Source organism: Gracilinanus agilis, chromosome 2 (assembly GCF_016433145.1).
Source record: "Gracilinanus agilis isolate LMUSP501 chromosome 2, AgileGrace, whole genome shotgun sequence".
Lineage (NCBI taxonomy): Eukaryota > Metazoa > Chordata > Mammalia > Didelphimorphia > Didelphidae > Gracilinanus > Gracilinanus agilis.
The window spans coordinates 91,873,157-91,898,355 of NC_058131.1; the positions used below are offsets into that span (position 1 = coordinate 91,873,157).

At 35.9% G+C, this 25,199-nt stretch overlaps 1 protein-coding gene across 1 annotated transcript in view; it reads left to right on the plus strand.

Annotated features, from left to right (window-relative positions):
• CAMKMT (calmodulin-lysine N-methyltransferase) overlaps positions 1-25,199 on the plus strand; it is a 477,469-nt gene that overhangs the window by 20,381 nt on the left and 431,889 nt on the right. The window contains 1 exon segment of the mRNA XM_044659467.1: positions 13,976-14,040. Coding sequence (XP_044515402.1) covers positions 13,976-14,040 — 65 coding nt within the window.

A 25,199-nucleotide genomic window follows, 5' to 3' on the forward strand; every position in this document is an offset into this window, starting at 1 on the left:
GGCAATGGGGGGTCAAGTGACTTGCCCAGGGTCACACAGCTGGGACGTGTCTAAGGCCAGATTTGAACCTAGGACCTCCTGTCTCTAGGCCTGGCTCTCAATCCACTGAGCTACCCAGCTGCCCCGGTATATGTTGTTTTAATTGAGAGGGTCTTATAGAATTCTTGAGAGACTGCATAGCTTAGCGGATAGGGAACTGACCCCAGAGTCAGAATGACTTTTGTTCATGTTCTGCCTTCATAATACTGAATGTATGATTCTAAGCAAGCCACATTATTCTCTTAGTGCTCTTGTCTAATCTCTGTTGCAGAAGAGATGATGATTTTCATTGGTCGAAGTGAATGTGATCACTAGGGAGTTCCCTAAAACAATGAAATCATGGGCCTGGATTCCCCTTCTCCCTCAGTAAAGTTCTTTAGCATGGTGCCATGAAGGAAAGGCCAGGGGTGGTACATGCCAGGTGGTTTCAGTACCACCATCTGGATCACTGTCTCCCCTTTGCCTAAGAACCCAAGGAATAATAGCAGTGCCCCTTGGACCAGCAGCCCTGCTTCCACCCTGGCCCTTGCAGCCATAATTCATTAGATCAGCCTTTATGTGGCACTTCTTCAGAGGCTGACATCCCCAACCTCCTTAGAAGCTGTATTACCCAAAGATCCTGAAAAAAAAATTCTTGCCACCAAGTCCTTGGTATGAACAGATAGTTCAGTGGCAGAAATGGATATGATTTCATCAATGTAAATAAGATATATTGCTATCTATTTTGCCATGACACTGTAAAGACCACCGATCCTTTTCATCTGACTTGCAGTTGAAATGTCCTATTAGGATAAATTCTTGGGAGCAGTGACTATTTTGTTTCTCATTTTGTCTCGATGTGCTTAGCATATTACTTGGTATACATTAAGTGCTTAAGAAATGCTTTTTTACTCATTCATTTATTGATATAATTTCTTTACCTCATAATTTTGTAATATTGAAAATTAATATGCCAAATGTAATATGCTAAATGTAATATTTAGAAATGGGTTTGGAAATATATATATATATATAAAGATTGTTATGGTCACCATTTATAAAATAATTTACCCTTACATCATGAGGATGATAGTAGCTTTTAACAGTTTAGTTTTAATGTGAATATAGTCTAAGAAAGAAATAAGGAGGGAAGGAAATAGAAAAATATTTCCCAGCCTACCACCTTAATCTTACCAGCCCCATGAGTGTGTCTTCTGCCCGAGCCACCAATGCTGAATCACAGAAAGACTCCCAGCCAAAGGCCTCCAGAGAAGGTCTCTCTGACCTGGACCACGATCCTAGGGATTTTAACCTGTGACCTCTGTTTTGAGCGTTCCATCCATGCTAGTGGGCTGACTTGGATGAGGAAGTTTATGACTCTGGGAGGAAGGGGTTCCCTTTATACAATTTCCTATAACAGATGTTGATGCATGAGCTGCAATTATTTTCATGATAGTCTTTTTTGCAAATACTTATTATAAGCATTGCAATATATGAAATGATTAAATAGCCCATAAAGTGATGTTTTTTTTAATTCTCTTTGGATGTACAATTAAATCAACTCTACCAGCTCCTTTATTTGTCTCTCCAAGGAAAAGCTATGCAAATTCTTTGTTTTCCCATTTTTTTTTTAAACCCTTGACTTCTGTGTATTGGCTCCTAGGTGGAAGAGTGGTAAGGGTGGGCAATGGGGGTCAAGTGACTTGCCCAGGGTCACACAGCTGGGAAGTGTCAGAGGCCAGATTTGAACCTAGGACCTCCCGTCTCTAGGTCTGACTCTCAATCCACTGAGCTACCCAGCTGTCCCCTCCCATTTGGTTTTGATCAAAATGCCAAGACTGATATGATTCCATTCTTCTAGTGGTATGTTAATTGGTTGGTCATAGCCAAGGATCTTATGTTTATCTTACTACTATTTAGGTTGCTGTTTATAGACAACCTAAAAATTGTGTTTTTTTTTTCTGCTATTTGTCATCTTCACTTTAGAAATGGAAGGGAGACACAGGGACTGAGGGCCATTTTGTATTTTCTGTTGTTGTTGAATTTCCATGGCTTTGATAATTGGTCAGTTTCTTGGCAATAGCTTTTCTGTGCTTAGCTAGGCTGATCCTAGAAAAGAATACAGTCTGTTATGTGTACCATACTCTACCATATTCAGAAGCCTGCTTAACATTACATACACTGCCAGAATTTGTGCCCTGCCCTTTAGATCTCTGAGTTACTGGGAGGATTTTGAGTCTTGAGAACTGGTTAAGTAAAAGTTATCCAATGAGATATTTAAGGGAGAAGTAAAACAGAAGAAAGATGGAGATTTGCAAAGGTTTTTATATTAAACTCTTGGGGGCAGTGGACTTTTTGTATTAGGAAGATGTACCATAGTCAAAGACATGTTATGGCTGCTTTAAAGTACCTCTATTGTATTGAGTACTGTAGGAGTGCTTGTATTATTCATTCATAAATGTATACATATCTTAGGTACATAAAAAGCTGAGAGAGGCCTGAACTGTCATTCTTGAGTTCTTGTGCATTTGGGGAATTTAAAAACTAGTTTTTCAAGTATCACAGTATATATTGTATCTCTTCTATGTACATGAAAATAATACAACTGCTCCAAAGCGAGTAGTAAGAATTAAAAATCTAAATTGAGCAGATTGATTTATGAGTGACCCCAAAAGCTTTTTTATTAGCAAAACTTAACTGTCTCTTTGATACTTTGCCAATATCTTCAACTAAGAAGCCCTTGTCATCAAAAGGACACATATAGAGACAGCTGCCTTTAAATGATATTTGATTGGAGATATTTAAGTATATATATGAAAGTAATTTGAGTAATTTGTTCTGTGTTCTCTAGATTACTTCTTGAACTCATATAGAGGGTACTTATTGCCAAGTCCCAAGATTATTTTTTCCCCTAAAACCTACATTTAATTTTAGTGTAGTAGGAATTTGCATGTTATGGCTGCTTTAAAGTACCTCTATTGTATTGGGTACTGTAGGAGTGCTTGTATTATTCATTCATAAATGTATACATGTCTTAGGTACATAAAAAGCTGAGAGGCCTGAACTGTCCTCCATTCTTTGTATAGGACTTCTGTTGCTATGGTGACTGCTGAATTAGAAGGCTGGCACTCTTGACTTTCTGCTTGTCCTGGGAGTGTAGAATGGGCAAGAAGTCAAGAATGACATTGTCTTTGACTATGGTGCATCTTTCTAATACAAAAAGCCCACTGCAGCAAGATTACAGTTAGCTTCTCTAGGGGAAAAAATACAACCTCAAAGGCCACATTCTTTAGCTGTGGGGTATACATAAATCATGGCATATGCCATGTGGATTCTCAGATAATACAGGCTAATCATAGGGAGGAATTGTGCATAAAGTCAATTTGATAGCATGTAGAGTGTACAACTGTAACCTATCACAGGTGTAATTCTTACATCAGAAAGTGAGAATTTGGTCCCTAAAGGCATGAAATAGTAGTACTAGAAGAAATAGTGTTAGTAAACTTTTTTCTCCCTATTGTTTCTTCTCTGTAAGAATAGATAGATTTTCCTGCACTTATAGTTTTGTGCATATGAAATTATACTTTGCAAATCTGGACAAGCACTGTTTGGCTGACTTTGCTTAAAAGGCTTAGACTTTAGAGGTGGTTGTTTTAAAAGTTTTTGTGTTATTTTCTCCACACTGAAACCTCATTGTTGACTGGAGGTGATCCTGGGCTCCTGAAGGCTACTAGATGCTTTAGTAGAGTTTATCAAGCTGGAAATGTTCTGAGCATGGTCCTATTAATGTCTTCAGAAGAGGCTACCTAAGATAAGCGTTATTACCCAGTTGATTGCAAGGTAATGAATTGTTTAAGCCATAGTAACTCTTGAAGGATAAGATGCAGAAGAATTGCAATCTCTGTTGGGAAGGGAGCATCCATATGAGATACAAGTCCTTGGAATATATTGTTCTTACATGCTCATATGAGATAGCCATTTACTATTCCAAGAGATCATGGATGTGGAGGTAGAAGTAACCTTGGAAACTCCTTAGTCCAAGACCCTCAGCTTACAGATACCCAGAGATATGAAATTATTTTCCTAACCTCTCAGGGATGTTATGCAGCAAAATAGGGATTTGAATCTAGATCTCCACATTCTAAATTTAATCCTTATCTTATTAGATCATCCTGCCTTTTACTTCCTATAAGTATTTGATACAGATCTCATTCTAAGACTGTTAAAATCTCTCTTTAAAGCATTTAAAAATGCTTTTAGAAGAGCTCTAAAGCAATCCTAGTATGTTAGAATATAACTTTAGAAAAGAGATCTTCATATTTTTTTCCAATGTCATGACTCTCCATATCTTACATTATTTCTCTTATCCTATGTTTTTGATTTTTAACTCTTGTTTTACAATCACAATATCTTTAGGTGGTATCACTCATTTCCTTTTCCTTTTTCTTAGTTTATTACTTTGACTTCATTGCTGAAGAAAGTCCTTTATCATTTAAAAGCAGCCACTGTTCTGCCATCCATACTCTTCTAGAGTTGTTTGGGAACCTGAGAAGTTAGTTGATTTGCCCAAGGCCACACAGCCAATTTGTGGGTCTTGAATTTAGGTCTTTTTCGCTACAGGGCCATATCTTACTCCCTTTAATTTTTATTTTCTAAAGGGTTGGCCCTTTAAGGGTGACTCTCTGAGGGTCACATAGTAAGTGTCTAAGGCTGGATTTGAGCTCAGATCTTCCTAACTCCAGATCCAGCACTCTATCCACTGTGCCATTTAGCTGTTCCCACTCATTTCTTTTTAACCCTGTTTTTTAAAACACAGAATATTGGGGCTCTAGGATTTTTTCTTCTTTATCAAGTCACCTTTAGATTTTCCTCAAATAATTTTCAGTCCTTGCTGTTTAGCCATTAGCCCTTATACCTTAGGCCATTTTGGAGGGATTGTATAGAATCTTAGATTTTTTTTTTTGTGATTGCAAAGAAAAATATATGGGAGAAAGGAATTAGGTTGTTAAAGATCTTTGAAACACTAATCCGGAGCTAATAGCTACCATTTAATTTTTAGCACATTAAGGTTTGCAAAATACTTTACAAATATTTTGTCTTTACAGCAACCTTGGGATGTATATATTATTATTATTCCCATTTTACTGTTGAGGAAAATGAGTCAGAAAGAGGCTAAATGACTTACCCAAAGTCAACCAGATAGTAAGTGCTGAAGTGGGGATTTGAACTCAGATCTTCTTGAAACCAGGTCCAGTGTTCTATCTACTGTGTTCCTGGGGAGAAAGTTTAATGCAATAATAATAATGATAACAGCTAATATTTACATAGAACTGTGTGCTAGGCACTGTGCCAAGAGCTTTGCAGATATCTCATTTATGATAAAAATTGAAGATTTGAAATTCTTGAATTGCTGGTAGAAATTTAACTTCATATGATATTCAATGCCAGTACTATATATGTAGAAATACTAAAGCTCAGAGAGATGTCAAAAAAAGACTTTTCTTTATGTTCATTGCATCTCAACTTTACAGATCAAGCAAGACATAGTCAGTTGAAAGCTTGAAGGCAGAAAGGGGCTTATAAAATTGACACTTGAGTGAAGAAGGTAACTCAGGGAACAATGAATAGTCCTTGACTTTATGACTAATGTATAGCTGAAAGAAGCTTCTTCACTAAGGAATAAGACTGGTGCCATGTGCTGCACTGCATTTATTGAAGAGAATGGTACTAGAATATATTATCCTTCCATCTATCCCTCCATACATCTATCCATCTATTCCTTCCCTCTATTCATTCTTCCTTTCTGTCTATCCATCCATGTACTTCTCTATTCATGTAGGTATATCCGTGTACTTTCAGGGGCAATCATCAAATATTTCTTAAGCTTCTCCCATGTGCAAAGTACTGTGCTAGACATGGGAGAAAACAAAGGATGAGACAATCTCAACTTTTAAAGAGCTTGCATTCTGTTGGGAGAGATAAGTACATATAAAATGCTAGGCAATATAAACATAAGTTCAATAACACTAATGCACTATTGGTGGAGTGGTGAATTGTTCCAACCATTCTAGAAATCAATTTGGAACTGTGCTCAAAGGTTATACAACCAGGTCTGCCCTTAGACCCAGCAATACCATTATTGGTTCTATGTCCCAAAGAGATCAAAGAAAAAGGAAAAGAATCTGTATCTACAAATATATATATCAGCTCTTTTTGTGGTGGCAAAGAATTGGAAATTCAGAGGTTGCTCATCAATTGGGGAATAACTGATTGTGGTATAAGATAATGATGGAATACTATTGTGCTAGAAGAAATGATCGTCAGCATCATTTAGAATAACTTGGGAAGATATATGAAATGCTACAAAGTGAAGTGAGCAGATCCAAGAGAACATTATACACAGTAACAGCAATATTGTAATGATGATTAATTGTGAATGGCTTACTATATTGAGCAAAACAATAATCTAAGACAATTCTGAAGGTCTTTTGATGAAAAATATTATTTACCACCAGAGAAATAACTGATGGGATTCTGAATGCAGATTGAAGAAAAACATTTAAAATTTTTTTCTTTTTTTGAGGGGAAAGTCTGTGTCTTCTTTCTAACATGACTAATATGAAAATATGTTTTGCATGACTTCACATGTATGATTGATATAAATTTGCTTGCTTTCTCAATGGTTGGGGAGGGGCGGGAAGGAAAAAGATTTTGAAACTCAAATTTTTTAAGAATGAATATTAATTTTTTTACCTGGGAGAAAAATAAAAATATATAAGGACAATAAATACAAATACAAATAAAGTACATTAATACAAGGTAGCTTGAGAGGGAGGATACTAGGAATTGGAGAAAGGGAGGGGAGGAACCAGGAAAGGCTTCATACAGAAAATGATATTTGACTTGCACCATAAAAGAAGGAAGACTGAGTCAGAGGAAAGAGAGAATGCATTCTAGGCCTGTGGGACAGCCATTACAAAGGCCCAGAGGTGGCAGATATAGTCTTGTGGGAGAAAGAGAAATCCAGTTTGGCCAGATTGCAGAATTCAGGAGAGTAATTATCCAATAAAACTGAAAAGATAGGCTGGTGCCAAGTTGTGTAAGGATTTAAAAGCTCAACCATGGTATAAAAGGAGACCATTGGAGCTGATTGAGTTGGGAGTCACATGATCAGATCTGTGCTTAAAGAAAACCACTTTGGCAGCAATGTGTAGAATGAACTAGTGTGGTAAAAGTCTTAAAGGCTGGAAGTTTGAGTAGGTAGCTTTTGCAATAATCTATATGAGAGCTGAATTTATGTGGTAGCTATATGAGTGGAGAGAAAGAGTCAGATGTGAGAGATGTTGCAAAGGCAGAAACAGGATTTGGTAACTATTTATATATGTGTGGTGGTGGAGAGTGAAGAGTCCAGAATGGTGTTGCCTTCAAGCGAAATGGGAAAGTTTGAAAGTTGGGAGGGTTTTATTTTTATTTTGTTTTAGAAAAATTTTCCATGGTTACATGCTCTTACTCTCCCCTTCCTCCCCCCACCCATAGCTGACACACATTTCCACTGGTTTCTTCATGTGTCATCGATCAAGACCTATTTCCATATTATCGATAGTTGCATTGGTGTGGTCATTTAGTCTACATCCCCAATCATGTCCGCATTAACTCATGTGTTCAAGCAGTTGTTTTTCTTCTGTGTTTCCACTCCTGCAGTTCTTCCTCTGAATGTGGGTAGGGTTCTTTCTCATAAGTCCCTTAGAATTGTTATGGATCATTGCATTGGATCGTACCACAGTGTATCTGTCTTTGTGTATAATGTTCTTCTGGCTCTGCTCCTTTCATTCTGCATTGGTTCCTGGAATTCCTCCAGTTTATTATTCTTTTGAGCACAATAGTATTCCATCACCAGCATATACCACAATTTTTTCAGCCATTCCCCAATTGAAGGGCATACCCTCGTTTTCCATTTTTTTGCCACCACAAAGAGCACAGCTATAAATATTTTTGTACAAGTCTTTTCCCCTGTTATCTCTTTGGGGTACAAACCCAGCAATGGTATGGCTGGATCAAAGGGCAGGCAGTGTTTTAGCGCTCTTTGGGCATAGTTCCAAATTGAAGATGGGAGGGTTTGAAAGGAAAGATAATGACAAATTTGGAGGTTGTTTAGTTTGAGAGGTTTCAGGGACATCCATTTTGAAATAAATATCTACTAGGCCAGTGATGGGCAAACTTTTTAGAGGGGGCCAAAGGAAAGAAAATGCTCCTCTGTCAGTCTGTTTCTAAGGCAACTCTTTCGAAGTTTCATTGTTTTGTATCCTACTCATTGTATTTGTCAGATTAGGAATAATGTCAGTAGCTGGATAGAACATTTCAGGGGGCTGCATCTGGCCCGATGGCTGTAGTTTGTCCATCACTGTACTAGGCAGTTAGCATGAGGATGACCATTTTAGGGAGAGACTGAGGCTGGATGTCTAGAGTTATCTGCTTACAGATGATAAGCACTGGCAGTTGATGGGATTACAAAGTGAGAATGTAAAGTGAGAAGAGAAGATACGGAGCAGACACTTGGGGAAAACCCGTAGTTAGATAAATGATGATTCAGTAAAGGAGACTGAGAAAGCTATTAGAAAGGGAGACATACCAGGAGAGATCACTGACACCAGAGAGGAGAGGAAATTCAATGGAGAGATAATTAATACTGTCATATCCTTCTGATGATAGATTAAGATTGAAGAAAAGAGCATCAGATCTGGTATTTAAGAGAGCAATGGTAGTTTTGCAGAGGACAGTTTCAGTTAAATGATGAAATTTAAAGCCACATTGCAAAGGGAACCATTTGGGAGTATGTAAAAGGAAAGGAAGTTGAAGTATCAGGTGCAGACAACTTTTTAAAGGAGCTGGATCAAGAAAAGGAGAGCAATAGGAAGATACCTTGGAGATGTAGAGATAGGCAAAGGGTTTTTTAATTTTTTATTGAAAATCATTTAATTAATTAATTTATAATATTTTCACATGTTCTTTCCCTCCCCTCCTCCCATCCCCTCCCGTAGCCAACAAACAATTCCACTGGGTTTTACATATGTCATTGATCAAGACCCGTTTCCATATTATTAATATTTGCATTAGGGTGATCACTTAGAGTCTGCATCCCCAATCATATCCCCATTGAACCATGTGGTCAAGCAGTTGTTTTTCTTTTGTGTTTCTACTCTCACAGTTCTTTCTCTGAATGTGGGTAGTGTTCTTTCTCATAAGTCCCTCAGAATTGTCTTGGGTCATTGCAATGCTGCTAGTACAGAAGTCTGTTACATTCGATTTTACCACAGTGTACCAATCTCTTTGTACAATGTTCTCCTGGTTCTGTTCCTTTCACTCTGCATCAATTCCTGGAGGTCTTTCCAGTTCACATGGAATTCCTCCAGTTTATTATTCCTTTGAGCACAATAGTATTCCATCACCAACATATACCACAATTTGTTTAGCCNTATCCCCATTGAACCATGTGGTCAAGCAGTTGTTTTTCTTTTGTGTTTCTACTCTCACAGTTCTTTCTCTGAATGTGGGTAGTGTTCTTTCTCATAAGTCCCTCAGAATTGTCTTGGGTCATTGCAATGCTGCTAGTACAGAAGTCTGTTACATTCGATTTTACCACAGTGTACCAATCTCTTTGTACAATGTTCTCCTGGTTCTGTTCCTTTCACTCTGCATCAATTCCTGGAGGTCTTTCCAGTTCACATGGAATGCCTCCAATTTATTATTCCTTTGAGCACAATAGTATTCCATCACCAACATATACCACAATTTGTTTAGCCTTTCCCCAGTTGAAGGACATCCCCTCATTTTCCAACTTTTTTGCCACCACAAAGAGTGCGGCTATAAATAGCCTTGGAAAGGAGGGTGTGGTATCCTGGAGAGGCTTCTGGAGACCAGCAGTCACTCAGCTTAGGTTTGTTCTTTCCTTATGGAGGAACTCCCATAGGATGGATCCAAGCCTGAGGCTATCACCTTCGAGCTAAGTAGTCTGGGGTCACTTAATCTTTCTAGACTACAAGTTTGGGGGCTTCTAGATTCCGCCTCGACAGTACTAATACTAATACTTTCTATTCGTATACCATAGTTTTTGTTTAACTTTTCTCCAATAGATGGGTATAGTCTAGTAGTAGTGTCTCTGAATGAAAGGTTATGCACAGTTTAATGAAGTTTTGGAAATAAATCCAAAATACTTTCCAAAATAGTCCGGACCAATTCACAGCTCCACCAAAGGTGCCTTAGTGGATGCCTGTTTCCCCTCATCTCCAACATTTGATATTATCTTTTTTTTGTCATCTTTGCTAATGAGATAGTTATGGATTGGAACCACAGAGTTTAATTTGCATTTTTTTAATTATTAGTGATTTGGAGCATTTTTTCCATACAATTAATAATAGCTTTGACTTCTTCCTTTGAAAACTATTTATATCCTTTAACCTAGCCTTACATGGTACCTCTTGTATGTGCCCTCTCTACTCTTTGCCTATGCTAGTTAATTAAAAAAGAATCTCTTGAATATACCACTTGTGAATTTTCATAATGCTTTTACATCTCTTCTTTCCATATATTATATGTTTGAATCTTCATTTTACTGCTAGGTAATTTCTCTATCCTTTTTGAAGGCTGAGGAATATCTTTACATTTTCTACCCTGCAAAAACCTAATACTTTTACTTGCTGGACACCTGGTACCTCTACCATACACCTGCTGGTTTTTCATATTTATATATTTCCCTTGCTTTCTTTTTTTGAAAAAATTACATTTATCTTCATTTTTTTCTGAGTTTATTTAGTCTTAGATACAGCTAAATATTATCCCTCACCCATCTTTTCATGTATGAATCATTGTTAAGGAGTTCTGGTCTATAAGGAATTGCTATATGTTTATATATATACTTATTTATATAGTAATGAAGATAACACTTGTACCTATAAAAACAGGATCTGGCAGGTAATAGGTCAGCAAATGATTAGCTATAGTATTATTTTAGATATTAAAAATAAGGGTCACATTTACTGTACTTTCTATTCATCTAGTCTATTATCAATATTCTATTGATATATCATATATTTTGGACATATGCCTTAAAAATGGTATGGTGAAAAGGGTAACATGTCTAATAAAGATGAAGAATCACTATTTCACACCGAAGAGAAACATATGATTGATCATGTGGTTTGATGGGTATATGATTGGCTTTAAATGATCACTCTATTGCAAATATGAATAATATGGAAATAGGTTTTAAACAACGAAACATGTATAACCAAGTGGAATTGCTTGTCAGCTCTGGGAGGGGGGAGAGAAAAGGAGTGGGAAAGATCATGAATCATGTAACCATGAAAAAATATTCTAAATAAATAAAAAAAATAATCACTATTTCATGTGAGCTGGTTAGTTCATTGGATTACTATATGGTATGATTAAGACTTTTATTTTTTAAATCCTTATCTTCTATCTTAGTATCAGTTGTAGGAGAGAAGATTAATAAAGGTTAAGTGAGTTTTCAGGATCACACAGCTAGGAAGTATCTGAGTGCAGACAGTCTAGGTCCTCCTGCCTAGCTCAGACATTCTCTCTACCTCTCTCTACTGTGCTACCTAGCTAAGGCATTACTTTTTGGACCATATTATCTAGTTAGCTTTGTCCAGTGATATGATCGAAACTATACTCCAGACCTGATCAACCATCTTACAAATACATATTGGTCACACGACAGAGCAGGCAGACAGACATGTATGCCTGGTGCAATAGAAATCTTCTACTTAGATGGTCTAGTGCAGTGATGGACAAACTATGGCCTGAAATGTTCTATCCAGCCTCTGGACATTATTTGTAATATGAGGAATACAATGAGTAGGATACAATACAATGAAATTTTGAAAGAGTTGCTTTAGAAACAGACTGACAGATGAGCATTTCCTTTCCTTTGGCCCCCTCTTTAAAAAGTTTGCCCATCACTGGTCCCTGGGACATAGTAAGCGCTTAATACATGTTATTGACCTCCACCTATTTCAGCCTCAGTTCCTTTATTGGTAAAATAGAATTAATAGGGGGCAGCTGGGTAGCTCAGTGGAGTGAGAGTCAGGCCTAGAGACAGGAGGTCCTAGGTTCAAATCTGGCCTCAGCCACTTCCCAGCTGTGTGGCCCTGGGCAGGTCACTTGACCCCCATTGCCCACCCTTGCCAATCTTCCACCTATGAGACAATGCACTGAGGTACGGGGGTTTAAAAAAAATTTAAAAAAAAAATTAAAAAAAAAATAGAATTAATAATCGTGCCTGCCTCCCAGAGTTGTTCTGAGGATCAAATGAGATAACATGGAAATTTCTTTGTAAATCTTAAAGTGCTTCTGGTTGGTTTGTTTGTTTTGTTTACATTTTTTTGCATCATTAACCCCTCTAGTAATAGTTGGGTGAAGCCTCTGGGATTCTTCTTAGAATAAAGTTTTTAAATGCAAAAAAGCAAAAATAGGTAGTATAACAATTAAATTTCAATTATCAAAATGTTTAGATAAAACATCCTTGTGCCATATAAGTGCTAGCTGGCTAGCTCCATTACTGGGAGAAAAATTCAAACCATATGACACACCAACATCTTTGTACGTGAAGATGCATTTTGTACTCCTGTGAGAAGTATCATGTCATACAAGATCAAAGCAAAAAACCTACCCCATTCTTATTTTTTAAATAGTTCAAAATTCAAATTTTGTCTGTCATGTTTCTAAGTTTCCACCCAGCCTGCCATATTGAGAGATTGGTTCTTGAGGGTTCTACAAAGAGTGGAACTTCTGCTAAATCTTACTCCACAGTGTGCTAGCTGTCTGTAAACTTAGTGAGAACACATATGCTGCTCATTCTTTTGTTGGGCTGCCCATTTAGGTTCATGCAGCAGTCATGCCTACCTCAGCAACTCAGGCATTGTCATTGGTGTCAATAAAGTCTGCAAAGAATGTTGCTATGTTGATGATTTTAGCAGTTATGTTCACTCTTGGTGTCAGTTCCCCTCCCCACTCTAAGTGATCACAATAATTTCTGAAAGTGAAATTGAAAGGCCAGCAGCGAGGTGTCAGGGATTGAGTACTTTTGGAATCAGGAAGACTTGGGTTTGAATTCTTCATCTACAGTTGCTTAGTTGTGTGACCTTGGATGTATCAGTTAACCTCTTTGAGCCTCAGTTTCTTCATCTGTAAAATGAGGGGATTGGACTTGATTAACTCTAAGATCTAAATCTAAAATCTTGTGGAAGATTTTTTTTTAACTGCAGATATAAGACAACCCTATAAAGACTGATGAATAATGATGCATTGTTCAGTCATTTCTGATTTTTGTGACCCCTTTTGGGTTTTCTAGGCAAAGATATTAGAGTGGTTTGCCATTTCCTTCTTTAGCTTATTTTTACAGATGAGGAATCGAGGCAAATAAGGAATTGAGGTTAAATGAGTTGCCTAGAGTCACATATATAGTGAGTGAGGCCCAATCCGAACACATGAAGATGAATCTTCTGATTCCAAGCCCGGGAATCTATCCATTGTACCACTTGACTACTCTACAGTCTGACAAAGCCTGTGGGTCCCCTTTTCAGAATAAAGTTTTTAAATACATGAAGTAAAATACATAGTATTCTAATGAAAGCCAATTATATTGAAATGCAGTTATCAAATTGTTAAAAAAGTGTTCATGGATGTACAAGTAAACTTTTCTGGGTCAGCTAAGGGCCAGCTAGCTAGCTTCATTACTGGAAGGAAAAATTCAAACCATATGACATACTAATATCTTTGTTAATGAAGATGCATTTTTTTCTACTTTGGTAAGAAGTATCATGCCATACAGAACCAACCATCCAACTGACCAAAAATCTACCAGTAATAATTTGAGTTTTTTGATTAAAAAATGTTAATATTTCACAAATATTAAATTAAATCTTTGATTACTTTCCAGGCATAACCAAGGATATTTAAATGTTGAAGATATTTTTACCAGCTTTGACAATACAGGGAATATCTGTAAGTTGCAAGCTTGTTCTCTCTCTAGCTACTTTTTACGATTTTTATAATAGTGAATGTGCAATGTGCTTTTTCTTACTAACATTAAAGTTGTATGTAGCTGCAGAGTTCATTAGAGGAGAAATTTCTTTTATCAACAGTCAACCCATTTTCCCTTCTTTACTTCCTTCTTATTTTTATTGTAATAAATAAAAAAAAATTATAGGTGAAGAAATGGATCTATTAGGGAAGTTACCTATGTATCAGCTTTCCATCTGTGTCTCTGATAAACAGTGGATGTATTGAAAAGTAAATATTTAATTTGACCATCTAACTATGAGGCATCTTTCTTTAGCAGAGCTATAATCATATAGAATTTTCTCTACTTGAAGTCATGTATTAGTGGAAAATGACAGTTATAAAGTACAAAATATGTTATTGACTAAATTTAATTAAGTTCATTTTCTTTCAAACAAATATTTTTTAAATACTTTATGAAAACCCGACCATGTGCAAGGCACTGTGTTAGGCCCTGGGCATGCAAGATGAGAACAGAAATAGTCCTTTCCTTTGAGTAGCTTACAATCTAACAGAGTAGGGATGACAGTGGGAAGGAGGAATATGACATATGCCAAAGTAATCATACTACAGGGCCAAAGGGGCCAAGTTCAAAGGCAAAATGCCATAATAAGTTATTTTAATATGGCATTTTTATGGCAATTTAAGGTTTACAAAGTGCTTTCTCAGCACAATGCCTGACACATGGCAGGTATTTTGGTAAATGCTTGTTGATTGATTGATTGTTATACTTACAACCCTGTGAGATAGTGTAGGAATCACTCTCTTTTTAGATGAGGAAACTGAGACACAGGGATTTGACCAAGATTACAAACTAGCAACTGAAAGAGTCAGGATATGAATCCAGGGCTTTTGACTCTACCCTACTATAACTGCCTCAGGAGGAATTTGAGAGCCTCTTTCAGCAGGCTAAGAAATAATTAAATAATAATTTTACACAAAGCAATGATAATCTGTGTATTTTTTAAAAAAATTTAACAATAGGCTTCATCCGATTACTTCAGATAGTATTTGGACAATACATATATGTTTGATACTATACATAATTCATGAAGGAGTGCTGTTCTTGTGGAGAAAGGCACTTGTGACTTCTCTGAAAAGTTCTTTGAAAATATTCTAAATATTTAACTTGACATGTTTTGTTTTTCTCAAGATGTATGAAAACTATTTGGTAAGATTACATAGGATGCTTACCTTATGATGCAATCTGAGAGCACAATTCTGCTTTTTTGGTAGTGTTGCAATTGTTTTCAGTTCTATATATGCCCTTTTGGGGTTGAGGGAGGAATAGTAAGGTTTTCTTTTGTTCTTTGTTCATTTATCAATTGAACTCATCTTTCTGTGGTTTAGGGGTGACCATGCAGCAGAGAACATAGAAGAGCAGTCAAAGTAACTATTACATGCTTCTGCCAATAGTTCAATATAAGATAGGACCACTAGCTGGCAGCATTATATAAAATATAAATAAGGAGTTTAGGGGATTATTTGTGGCAATGTCCACAAAAATGATAGTTTTATAGAGGGAACATTCCTTGGAACACCTTTCTGTAAAGAAATTACCTAGGCAATAAGGAGGTAAGATTTCTTTGTGTTCTACATGGCTGTGCTCAAGGTCTCTAGTAGCCTTTCTTATGACTGCACCATCTACAGGGTATTCTGCTTTCCTTAGTTCTATGGGATTAGTTAAGATAAGACGAATGTCTTCTTTCCTTATTTCACCCAACAGAAAGATTTTTTTTGCAAAAAGGAACTTTATTGAATGACTTAATAGCAAGGGGGGGAGGGGTATTTGGTCTGGGAAGAGTGAGGACATGTAAAATAGACATATTTAAAGAGGGCAGAATTCTTAAGGTACCTACCATATTGGCAAAAGTTTGTTGGCACATCTAAGAGGAACCGTCTCCATTCTTCTTCTTGGCTTAGATCTTCTTTCTTCCTCTTTTTTGGGTTCCTTTACCCTTTTTTGTATCTAAGTGCCAACTTAAGGATACTATTCTCCAGAAGCTGCTTAAGTCTGCTTATCCCTTACTTAAAGCTTAAAATCTTCTCCTCTTATTCTAATTAACTCTGAGGACCATACTGCATTTTTCTCCTCATATTCCTTAATGGCTTTCCCCCACCCCCTTTTTTTTCTTCCTGGGCTTCGTGGGCTTAGATCTTTCTTTCTTTTTTCAATTTTTAAGCCCTTACCTCTTTTGGGTTCTGGTCCCTAGCCTGAGAATGCTTCTGATTATCTGTTCCTTGGCAGGGTAGTGGTAAATGATTACATTTTTAATGATTGCTTGCCAGCTCCATTTACTTTCCTTTATTCTGAGATTAGCCAATAATTGTTCAGGATAGAAATATAATTTTTCCATACACAAATATTTTATATACAGTGATGGTAACATGTAATTTCCAGTAACAGTAAAAGAATAATAACATTATAACTTTCCAATTTCTCCCCTTCCTCACAATGCTTTTAAAGTTAAGAAGTTTATAACAGCTCGTATCTATGTATATATGTAAAGTCATTGTGATAGAGTGGAAAGAATACTGTAAGAGCTAGTCTTACCTTTGGGTTTGAAGATTTGTTAAATTATATTTTAACATAACAGACTTCCTTTGTTGTAACCCTATGGGTTCTATTTTATTCATTTAAAAAACTTGATTCTAAAAATATGCTTCACCAAACTGTTGTCAAAGGGGGAGCCCATGACACAAAAAAGAGATGAAGAACCCTTACTGTCAGACTCAGAGAACATGCATTCAAATCCTACTTATGATGTTTATTACTTTTGGAACCTTACACAAATTAACCTTCTTAGGCCTTCTTCCTTATTGTTACACTGAGCAAGTTAAGTTAGAGACCTCTGAGGTCCCTAGATTTAGAACTATGATACCCTGTAATATTTTATCACTACCATCGAAAGACTAATTATAATCATTACTCTCCTCACTCTCAAAATTTCCTTTAAAGCAATATTTTGGTAAAGAATCTAACCTAACTTGGGGATTAGCTGGATTTTTTACCTTATAAGATCAAGAGGTCTTATATTTTAATGGTAGACTTTTAGAACCTCATATGCCACAAATGAATTACAATTGGATTTTACATATGCTAACTATAGCATAATATTATTTTAAATATAATAAGAAAACATCTTTAGGGGACTCTTTTTAAGGTCAGGATTACTCATACTGATGAAACAACAGTAGTTTGAATTTGAATAAGGAGAAATTTTAGGTTTTTGTTTTTTTTTTTTCAAATTCTAAACCTAACCAAACATCAAATATAACAAGAAAAAAAGGATTGTATATAAAGGTGAAAATCTCTGTGGGCAACAGAGATAAGTCATGAAGTTAGCTGGGATCTTTGCTGAGACTAGAATCCTGACCCCTTCCATTTCTGACCCGGGCAAGGCAGCCAACCCTCACACACTCTGACTGCCCCTCTGCTCTTGGGGGCTCACCAGATTGATGCCAGATTTAGTGCACTGGTTAGTTTAGCCTACTGTTACAAAGCTCTCCCAAACCCAAGGGATTATACTCTACCATGTCTAGTCCTTATCTCCATTTTACTGATGAGGAAATTGTGGCTCAAAAGTTAAAAACTTGTCCATAGTTACAAAAGATTAAGCACTGAGGTGTTTGAGAACATACTATTTAATGTAATTTTAACAAAACACTTTGCATTTTTCTCTTACTAAGGAAAATCTATTTTGGCATTTGGCACATAGGTTTAAAACAGTATTGATAATGACTGCTTTAAAATCTCCCCAAATAACTTTATTTATAATTTAAGGTCATCTATGCCAACCTATCAGTTTAGCCATACTTGAAAAAGTTATTTTGCGTTTTTCGTTTATTCCTTTTACGCCTGGAGATTTTTGTGGTAGTCAGTGAGAAATGATTGGCTTAATAGCTTGGATAAACAGCAGAGGGCGATAAAGTTTCAGTTCTGTTTCACTGACCAAGTGTTGGCTAAGAAGCCAGAACCTTAAACTTTCACAATGTAAGATGTTAATGGCCCAAAATGACCAAATTCAACTGAACGCTGCCATTTTAACGTATAGTGATGCGTTTTTTTGTGGAGACTTATGCTAATTATGTTTGGAAAATATATGTCTGTTAGCTGAAGCTCCTGTTAATGACATCTTTTCTAGAGTTGTTAGTGTTTTTTTGCAGGGCCAGGAGGTGGCAGGACAACAGGATCATAGAGCCAGAGCTAAAAGGGACCTCTGAGGCCTTCTAGCAGCTATCTCGTTTTTTAAACAGAGGACCAGAGATAGAATTAGCCAAAGTCACATAATTCATAAGTATCAGAGGCTGGATTGACATGTAAGGCTCTGACTTCACGGTCTGTGTTCTTTCTACTCTATCATAAGGGGTTGTTTTCCTTCTTTGGGGGTGTGTGTGTGGTTAATTTTGTCTTTAATTGATTTTTTAAAAGCCTTTTGTTGTTAAATGTATATTTATGTCTTCTCTGGAAAACATGTATTACTTAGTGAGTTACTTGATTCAACCCCAATAAAGTACTTATATTTAGTGAATTACTTGGTTCAATCCCAATACAGAAACCCTTTTGGTTTTGTTAGTTTCAGAAAACCTAAAAATTCATGTAAGTTCTGCATTAGAATATCTGCTTCCAAATGGTAATTCAGATAGGATAGATAATTTAGGTCACTGCTCAAAGAATGACAAAAATCAGATCTTAAATTATCCCTTTATTTTAGGAATTAGTTTTTATATTAGTATATACCTCAGTTTCCCCAGCTGTAAAATGAGAGAATGAATTAGATGGCCTCCAAGGGCTGTTTCAAATACAGAGCTATGATTTGATGGTCGTGTGATCCTAATTCTTAATAAATTAAAAAAAAGAAATATGAAAAATATTTTGTAATGTTTAGAAGAAGATGGATGTGAAGATAGAAGGAAAAAATATAGCAGTGTCTCATTCATTAGTGTTACAGAGGCTCAGTGTACAATTTAACACTCATTTTTCAGTTCAGTTCAGAAAGCTTTTATTACATACCTACTATGTGCCTGTAACAAAATTAGGTGTAGGAGTTATAAAGGCAAAAATGGAACAGTAAGGAGCTTTTATTCTCCTAAAGGATGAAACAAAACCCATTAAAGTATAATTATTCATGGAGAGCCATTAAATATTTATTTCATTTTGATTTAATAAGAAAGTAGAAATTTGTAAATGTGAGCTTTTGTTGGGGCCTGCCCATATATGTACATTTACAAATATATGTATGTATGTATACATATGTGTATTTTTTGTTTCATTTTTGGAAAATAAATGAAATTTCCTGCTATTTTAGCATTTCCTGTTTGTTTTTAAAAAAACAAACAGGGGGCAGCTGGGTAGCTCAGTGGATTGGGAGCCAGGCCTAGAGACGGGAGGTCCTAGGTTCAAATCCGGCCTCAGACACTTCCCAGCTGTGTGACCCTGGGCAAGTCACTTGACCCCCATTGCCTACCCTTACCACTCTTCCACCTACAAGTCAATACACAGAAGTTAAGGGTTTAAAATAAAAAAAAAAAAATTAAAAAAAAAGAATCAAACAAAGACATCAAAATGTTGATCAATGCAGTGGCTAAACATGATTTAGCATACTACCTTTTAGCAGAAAGGGAGGAGAATACCCAGGTGTGGAATGAGAACTACTTTATGAGACATGGCTGATATGTTTATTTGTTTCTCTTAACTGCACTTTGTTATAAGAGAGGATTCTCTTGGAGGGTTCTAGTAGAGGGTATGGGAAGAAGGAAGAGTCATTGGAAAGTAATAGAAATATTTTAAAAAGAATATTAATAAAATATTCCCCCATCACATATATGATTGTGGCATATTAAAATATTGCAAATATAAAGTGAATTTTCCCAATTCATTAATTTTTCTAAGATATAATCCATTGATTATTCAATGTATAATCAATTTTAGAAATTTCATATAGAATCATTATTATTTTTTCCTTATTTTGCTTTTTGCACCTGGCTCTATATGTGTTTAAAAGAACAATTGTAGAAAATGAAATTTATTTAGAAAATGCTTTCATTCTTTTTTCATCTTTTCATCCTTCAGTTTAATAGAAATGGTATGAGTATTTTATCCTTTGGCTTTGGGCCAAGAGAAATTGCTTGGGAATCCATTGCTTTTTTTGTAAGTCTCTGTGGGTAGCTCAGAGATATCTGAATTGTTATATGGAGAGATTGTGGTTGCTACTGATTCATCATGCTTGGAAGGAGATGCCATCAGGCTACCTAGGGAAAAGTATGGGATGACCTCTTTTATTGGTAAGACAGGTGCTTGCTACCCCTTTGTTTGTGTAATGTATCACTTGCGATATTGTGTAAATATTGCATCAGCTCTTAATCAGCTTCCTTTTCTTGGTGGATATAGTCTTGATATGTTCCTCTGTTCAAAGAACCTACTGTGTATATTTTCACCAGAAAACATCAAATTACTTTTGATAACCTTTTCTCTGTTTATTCTGAATGCCCTTTGAAATATGATTCTCATCAAGGGCTTAGCTGAATTTGGATTTTGTCATGCTCAGTGTAATTATGTGATGTTTATAAATTTAGTTAGATATTTCATCACCATTTGGGAAAATTATTTATTCATTTGTGCTTTTTTGTTGTAAGTATGATCTTTGTGGTAATATTCCTTGTATTTCTGTTTAATGAAATATGTTACTGTTATTTCAAGATGACTTAAATTTACATTATAATGTACCTGAGCTTTTCAGTGACAGAGAATTTAAAATATCTCCAGAGATATTTTGGAATAATCTAACTGTGAATTAGAATTCAGACTTAATGTTGCAACTCAAATTTTGTGGATTTGTTGATAATCCACTCTTTTTCTGGTTCCTCTCATTGACCTTGGCAGGCTGCCCCCTTTTTATCTGTATTATAGATAACAGTGCTTTGTTTTTTATGTCCCTTGTGGGAGTAACTGGTCATTAAATTTTTTTTTTTCAAAGTGCTCAGGAATGAGGCAAAGGTGGAAGAGTGTGGAGGAAATAGTAACAGTTAATTTTTGCTCCTAGCATTCTATCTTTTTCAGGCTGGATAAGGAAGTTTTACTTAAGAAACAAATCATGTACGTTTTATCATCTGAAGTTGGAAAATTAAAAATAGCATCTTCTAGTAACTATTTCTGATTTTTTTTTGTATGCAATGTAGTTTTGTGTTATCTAAGCTTATAATATTGAATTAGGGCAGTTCTGGAAACTTGAGCTTTGGATTTCTTAACTTGTCCATCAAGATAAGGGTAATGAAAGAGAAATCTTTAAAAAAAAATCTGTATTTGTCCTCTGGGTCCAAGTAAATGTATTCTTATGTGAATACTTAGTCCTAGTGATATAATTTAATTGAGAATTATTAGTGAAAAAGGTGGATTTCTCCACCAACCTCAAGTGTAGTAATATTTGTGTTTAGCAGCCTTGAAATCACAAGATGAGATTTTAAAATTTAAAAATGCTTTATTAATTTTGTGAGCCAAATATATGAACTCTTAACACTGAAATCTATAAAACCCCTTAAATTCTTTTGGACGTTACCTTGAAACAGAGCAACTAGATGTTTTAATGGTCAACAAATCTTAGAACTCCTTGTTTTCACATGGCATTTTTCTCTGAAGAGTTCACAACATGTTATACACATTACCACTTTAGTCTCCCAACATCTCTAGGTGAAGTAATTCTAGTCTGTATCCAGTAGATGTGTGAGCACCTAAACCACGCTATTGAGCCCAAGTGATTTATAAGGGTTGTCAGGGAAAAAAGAAAAGTCTCTAAGCGTAATTCTAATCAGCTATAGCTCCAAGACTAAAGATGGTTTGTTTTTTTTTTAACTTTTTGGTATGTCATGAAACTTTCTGGCAATTTGGTAAAGTTCATGGACACCTCAGAATAATATTTTTTAAATTCACAAAAGAGCCTAGGGTCACACAACTGGTTTCTAAAACTGGATTTGAACTCGATGTCCTGAAATCCAACTATTGATTTCTTGGGAGTCTGTGGACCTCAGGTTAAGTACCTTTACCATAGAAGTCTTCCACTCTAAAGGCGGCATGGAGGCATGCAGCTCTGCTCCTAACCTTTTCTGAACCTCACATTCTTCATGTGGCCTTTATTTCTAATATCAGTTTACAAAAGGGTTTCTGAGAATTTGGTTTGGCAACGTACAGCTTTCTTATGTATTCTACCCCTGCTTTCTTTCTTCTTATCTATCTAGGTTTTGGGGGGGTTTTCATTTTAGTACCATAACAGGTAAGATAGACCCTAAGACACCAAATCAGGAATCAGTGTCACATCTCATGATGGGAGCAGTGCTTATTCACCTGATGACACTATTCTTCGGAAAGGAGCAATGACTTTTAGAAGATAGCTGTAATTCATTTAAAAATAAAGCTCAATTTGAAATAAGGCATTATGGGGGGGGCTGACTATGTAGGTGTGGGTGTTAGATATCATCACTTGTTCTTGATATTTGACAGTGCTGCTGTTGCTGACAGTATTAGTCATGTGCCAGAGAATACTGATATAAAATCTGTAATCTTTTCCACCTCCACTAAAGCTCTACTCTTATGCCTCATCATAGTGTGGAGGCGAACCCTCCTCACAGATATTAGTAGGGAACAGGCATGATATTTTCTCAAGTGATATTCCACATCTTTACCATCATACCATTGGCTGAGAGATGTAGAAAATACAAGATCCGACTGTATTAATTTTTGTATACTAAAAATTGGTTCAGTAGAGCAAAATGCTAGCTTAAAAGTGCTCCTCCAACAAGCTGTCACCATGCATGTCAAAATTAAACAAAATTCTCAGAAAGATGTAACAACAGAGATGATTTTATTTGATGCCTGCTTGATCATTATTATGAAAGGGGAGCAAATCAAGGTATGTTAGCCAGAAGTGTCCAGCACCACCAGTCATGGAAGAAATCCAAGACAGAGTATATAAATTGAGCAAGGAAAGCTCCAACATGTTATCTCCCTTTAGTAAACTCATGGGAGGACATGGACAAGAGTTTTAGAGGTATGAGAACATTATGAATCTCTGTTGCTAGAGGAAATGCACACATTGATGAGAACACATTCATTTGATTGTCAGTCCTTCACTTAGTAAAAGGTAGATCATATCTTTGTTTTAATACAGATAATTCCTTTTTCTTTAAATATATGATAGAATTTTTCTATTTGAAATGCTTCCAATTTTAGCAGAAGATGTCTTCCTTGGTGCTAGTATTAAACAACCTTTTGAATAGTTGAAGATTATTTATCTAAAATGTGGAGAAAATGGAATTTAATGTTGATATAATGAATTTTACATAGTAAGAATTGAAAGTGGAAGAAAGAACTTGAAATAGTTATGGAAAATGGCCTTAGCAAACAGAAATGGATTTTGTCCAGTGTAAAGCAGGGTATAACCAAGAGTGAACAATTAAACAATAGCAAGCATTTATTAATTACTGATAATGCACAGACACTAAGTATAGAAGGAAAGACAAATTCATGAAAACAGGCTCTGCCCTCAAGATACTACTAATTAGGGAGATAACTGAATCAAAATTTAAGTTCCTGTAGGAGGCAATGCAAATAGCAATTAAGAAAAGAAAGTTAGAGAAAATGACTGAACATGGCTACAAAACGTTCAGAAGAAATCCATGTCAAAGACATTCAATGAGGTCAATATTTTGAAAGAAAGATCACATATGATATTATTTTTGGTACAAATCTGCCAGAAACAATTTTTTTAAAATTTATGATAAATCTAATTTCCATACTGCCATAATACTTCTATGGCCTCTTATCACAAGATAGTTTTATGTAACATTTATACAAATCTTGCACAAGGAAAAAAAATCATAAAATATATTTAAATGCAATTTGGGAGTAAATATTCCAAATAATTGAGGAAAAGTTATTATCTAGTTCTCTCCTGGATCATTTCCCTAAGGAATTAATGAAACCCCAACCAGAGAGCAATATCTAGAAATTCTCAATAGAAAAATATAGATCTCTTCTGAATAATAGAAGAGGATGCTTTTAAAAAAAAATAACAGAGAAAACATCCCTTACATGGACCTTGGCTAATTGCCTTAGGGCAGGGGTCGGCAACGTATGGCTCTCAAGCCATACCTGGCTCTTTTGAGGGCCATATCTGGCTCTTTCTGCAGGAGCCATAAAGTCAATTTTTTTTCAGGTGCTGTTACAGGAGCGCGCACTGTGAGCACTGTATGGCCCTCACAAAATTACATTTTAAAAAATGTGGCGTTTATGGCTCTCATGGCCAAAAAGGTTGCCGACCCCTGCCTTAGGGGATAAAGAAAAGGAGACTGTCCTTAGATGTCTCTAGGTGTCCTTAGGGTCAGAAAGCCCAACCTAGAGGCACTGTGTCAAGTTTTGGTTACTAGGCTTATACCATTCCCTTCCCTACCCCCGCTACCCCCCACCAAAAAAAAACAAAACCCTTCTGTGGACCTACCTCCTTTCCTAAAAAGAGAATTTTGTAAAGGGTTTTAATCTGGAGAAGACATTGAATTAGGCCATTAATACATATCTCTTTGGTAGTTACTTCATATTAACAATATAAGTTGGGCCCCAGAATTGAATAAGAAAGAAAGATCTTGATTGCCGGTGGGAAATTATGTAGTATTTTCAATAATTCTAATGTATTCTCTGCTACAAAAGCCCTCCATCCCTTTTTTCTTTTTCTAACCTTTATTTTTAATCTTCTTTACCTTCCCCTCCATCCTTTAAGAGTAAACAATGACTTATAGGCGTAACCAATGCAAAAAACTAATCCACACAATTGCAGTGTCCAAATTTTTATGTCTTATTCTTATACCTTGAGTCTCTTACCATTCTGCCAGAAGGTGGGTAGAATGCTTCTTCATTAGTCTTCTGAAATTTTGAGTGGTTGGTGCACTGATAAAAGTTTTTAAGTCTTTTAAAGTTGTTTTTCTTGACAATGTTGTATTGTATAAATTGTCCTTTGGGTTCTCTTCATTTCACTTTATATCAGTTCATATAAATCTTTCCAGGTTTCTTTGAAACTATTCTTTTTATCTTTTCCTAGGGTACTATAATATTCAGT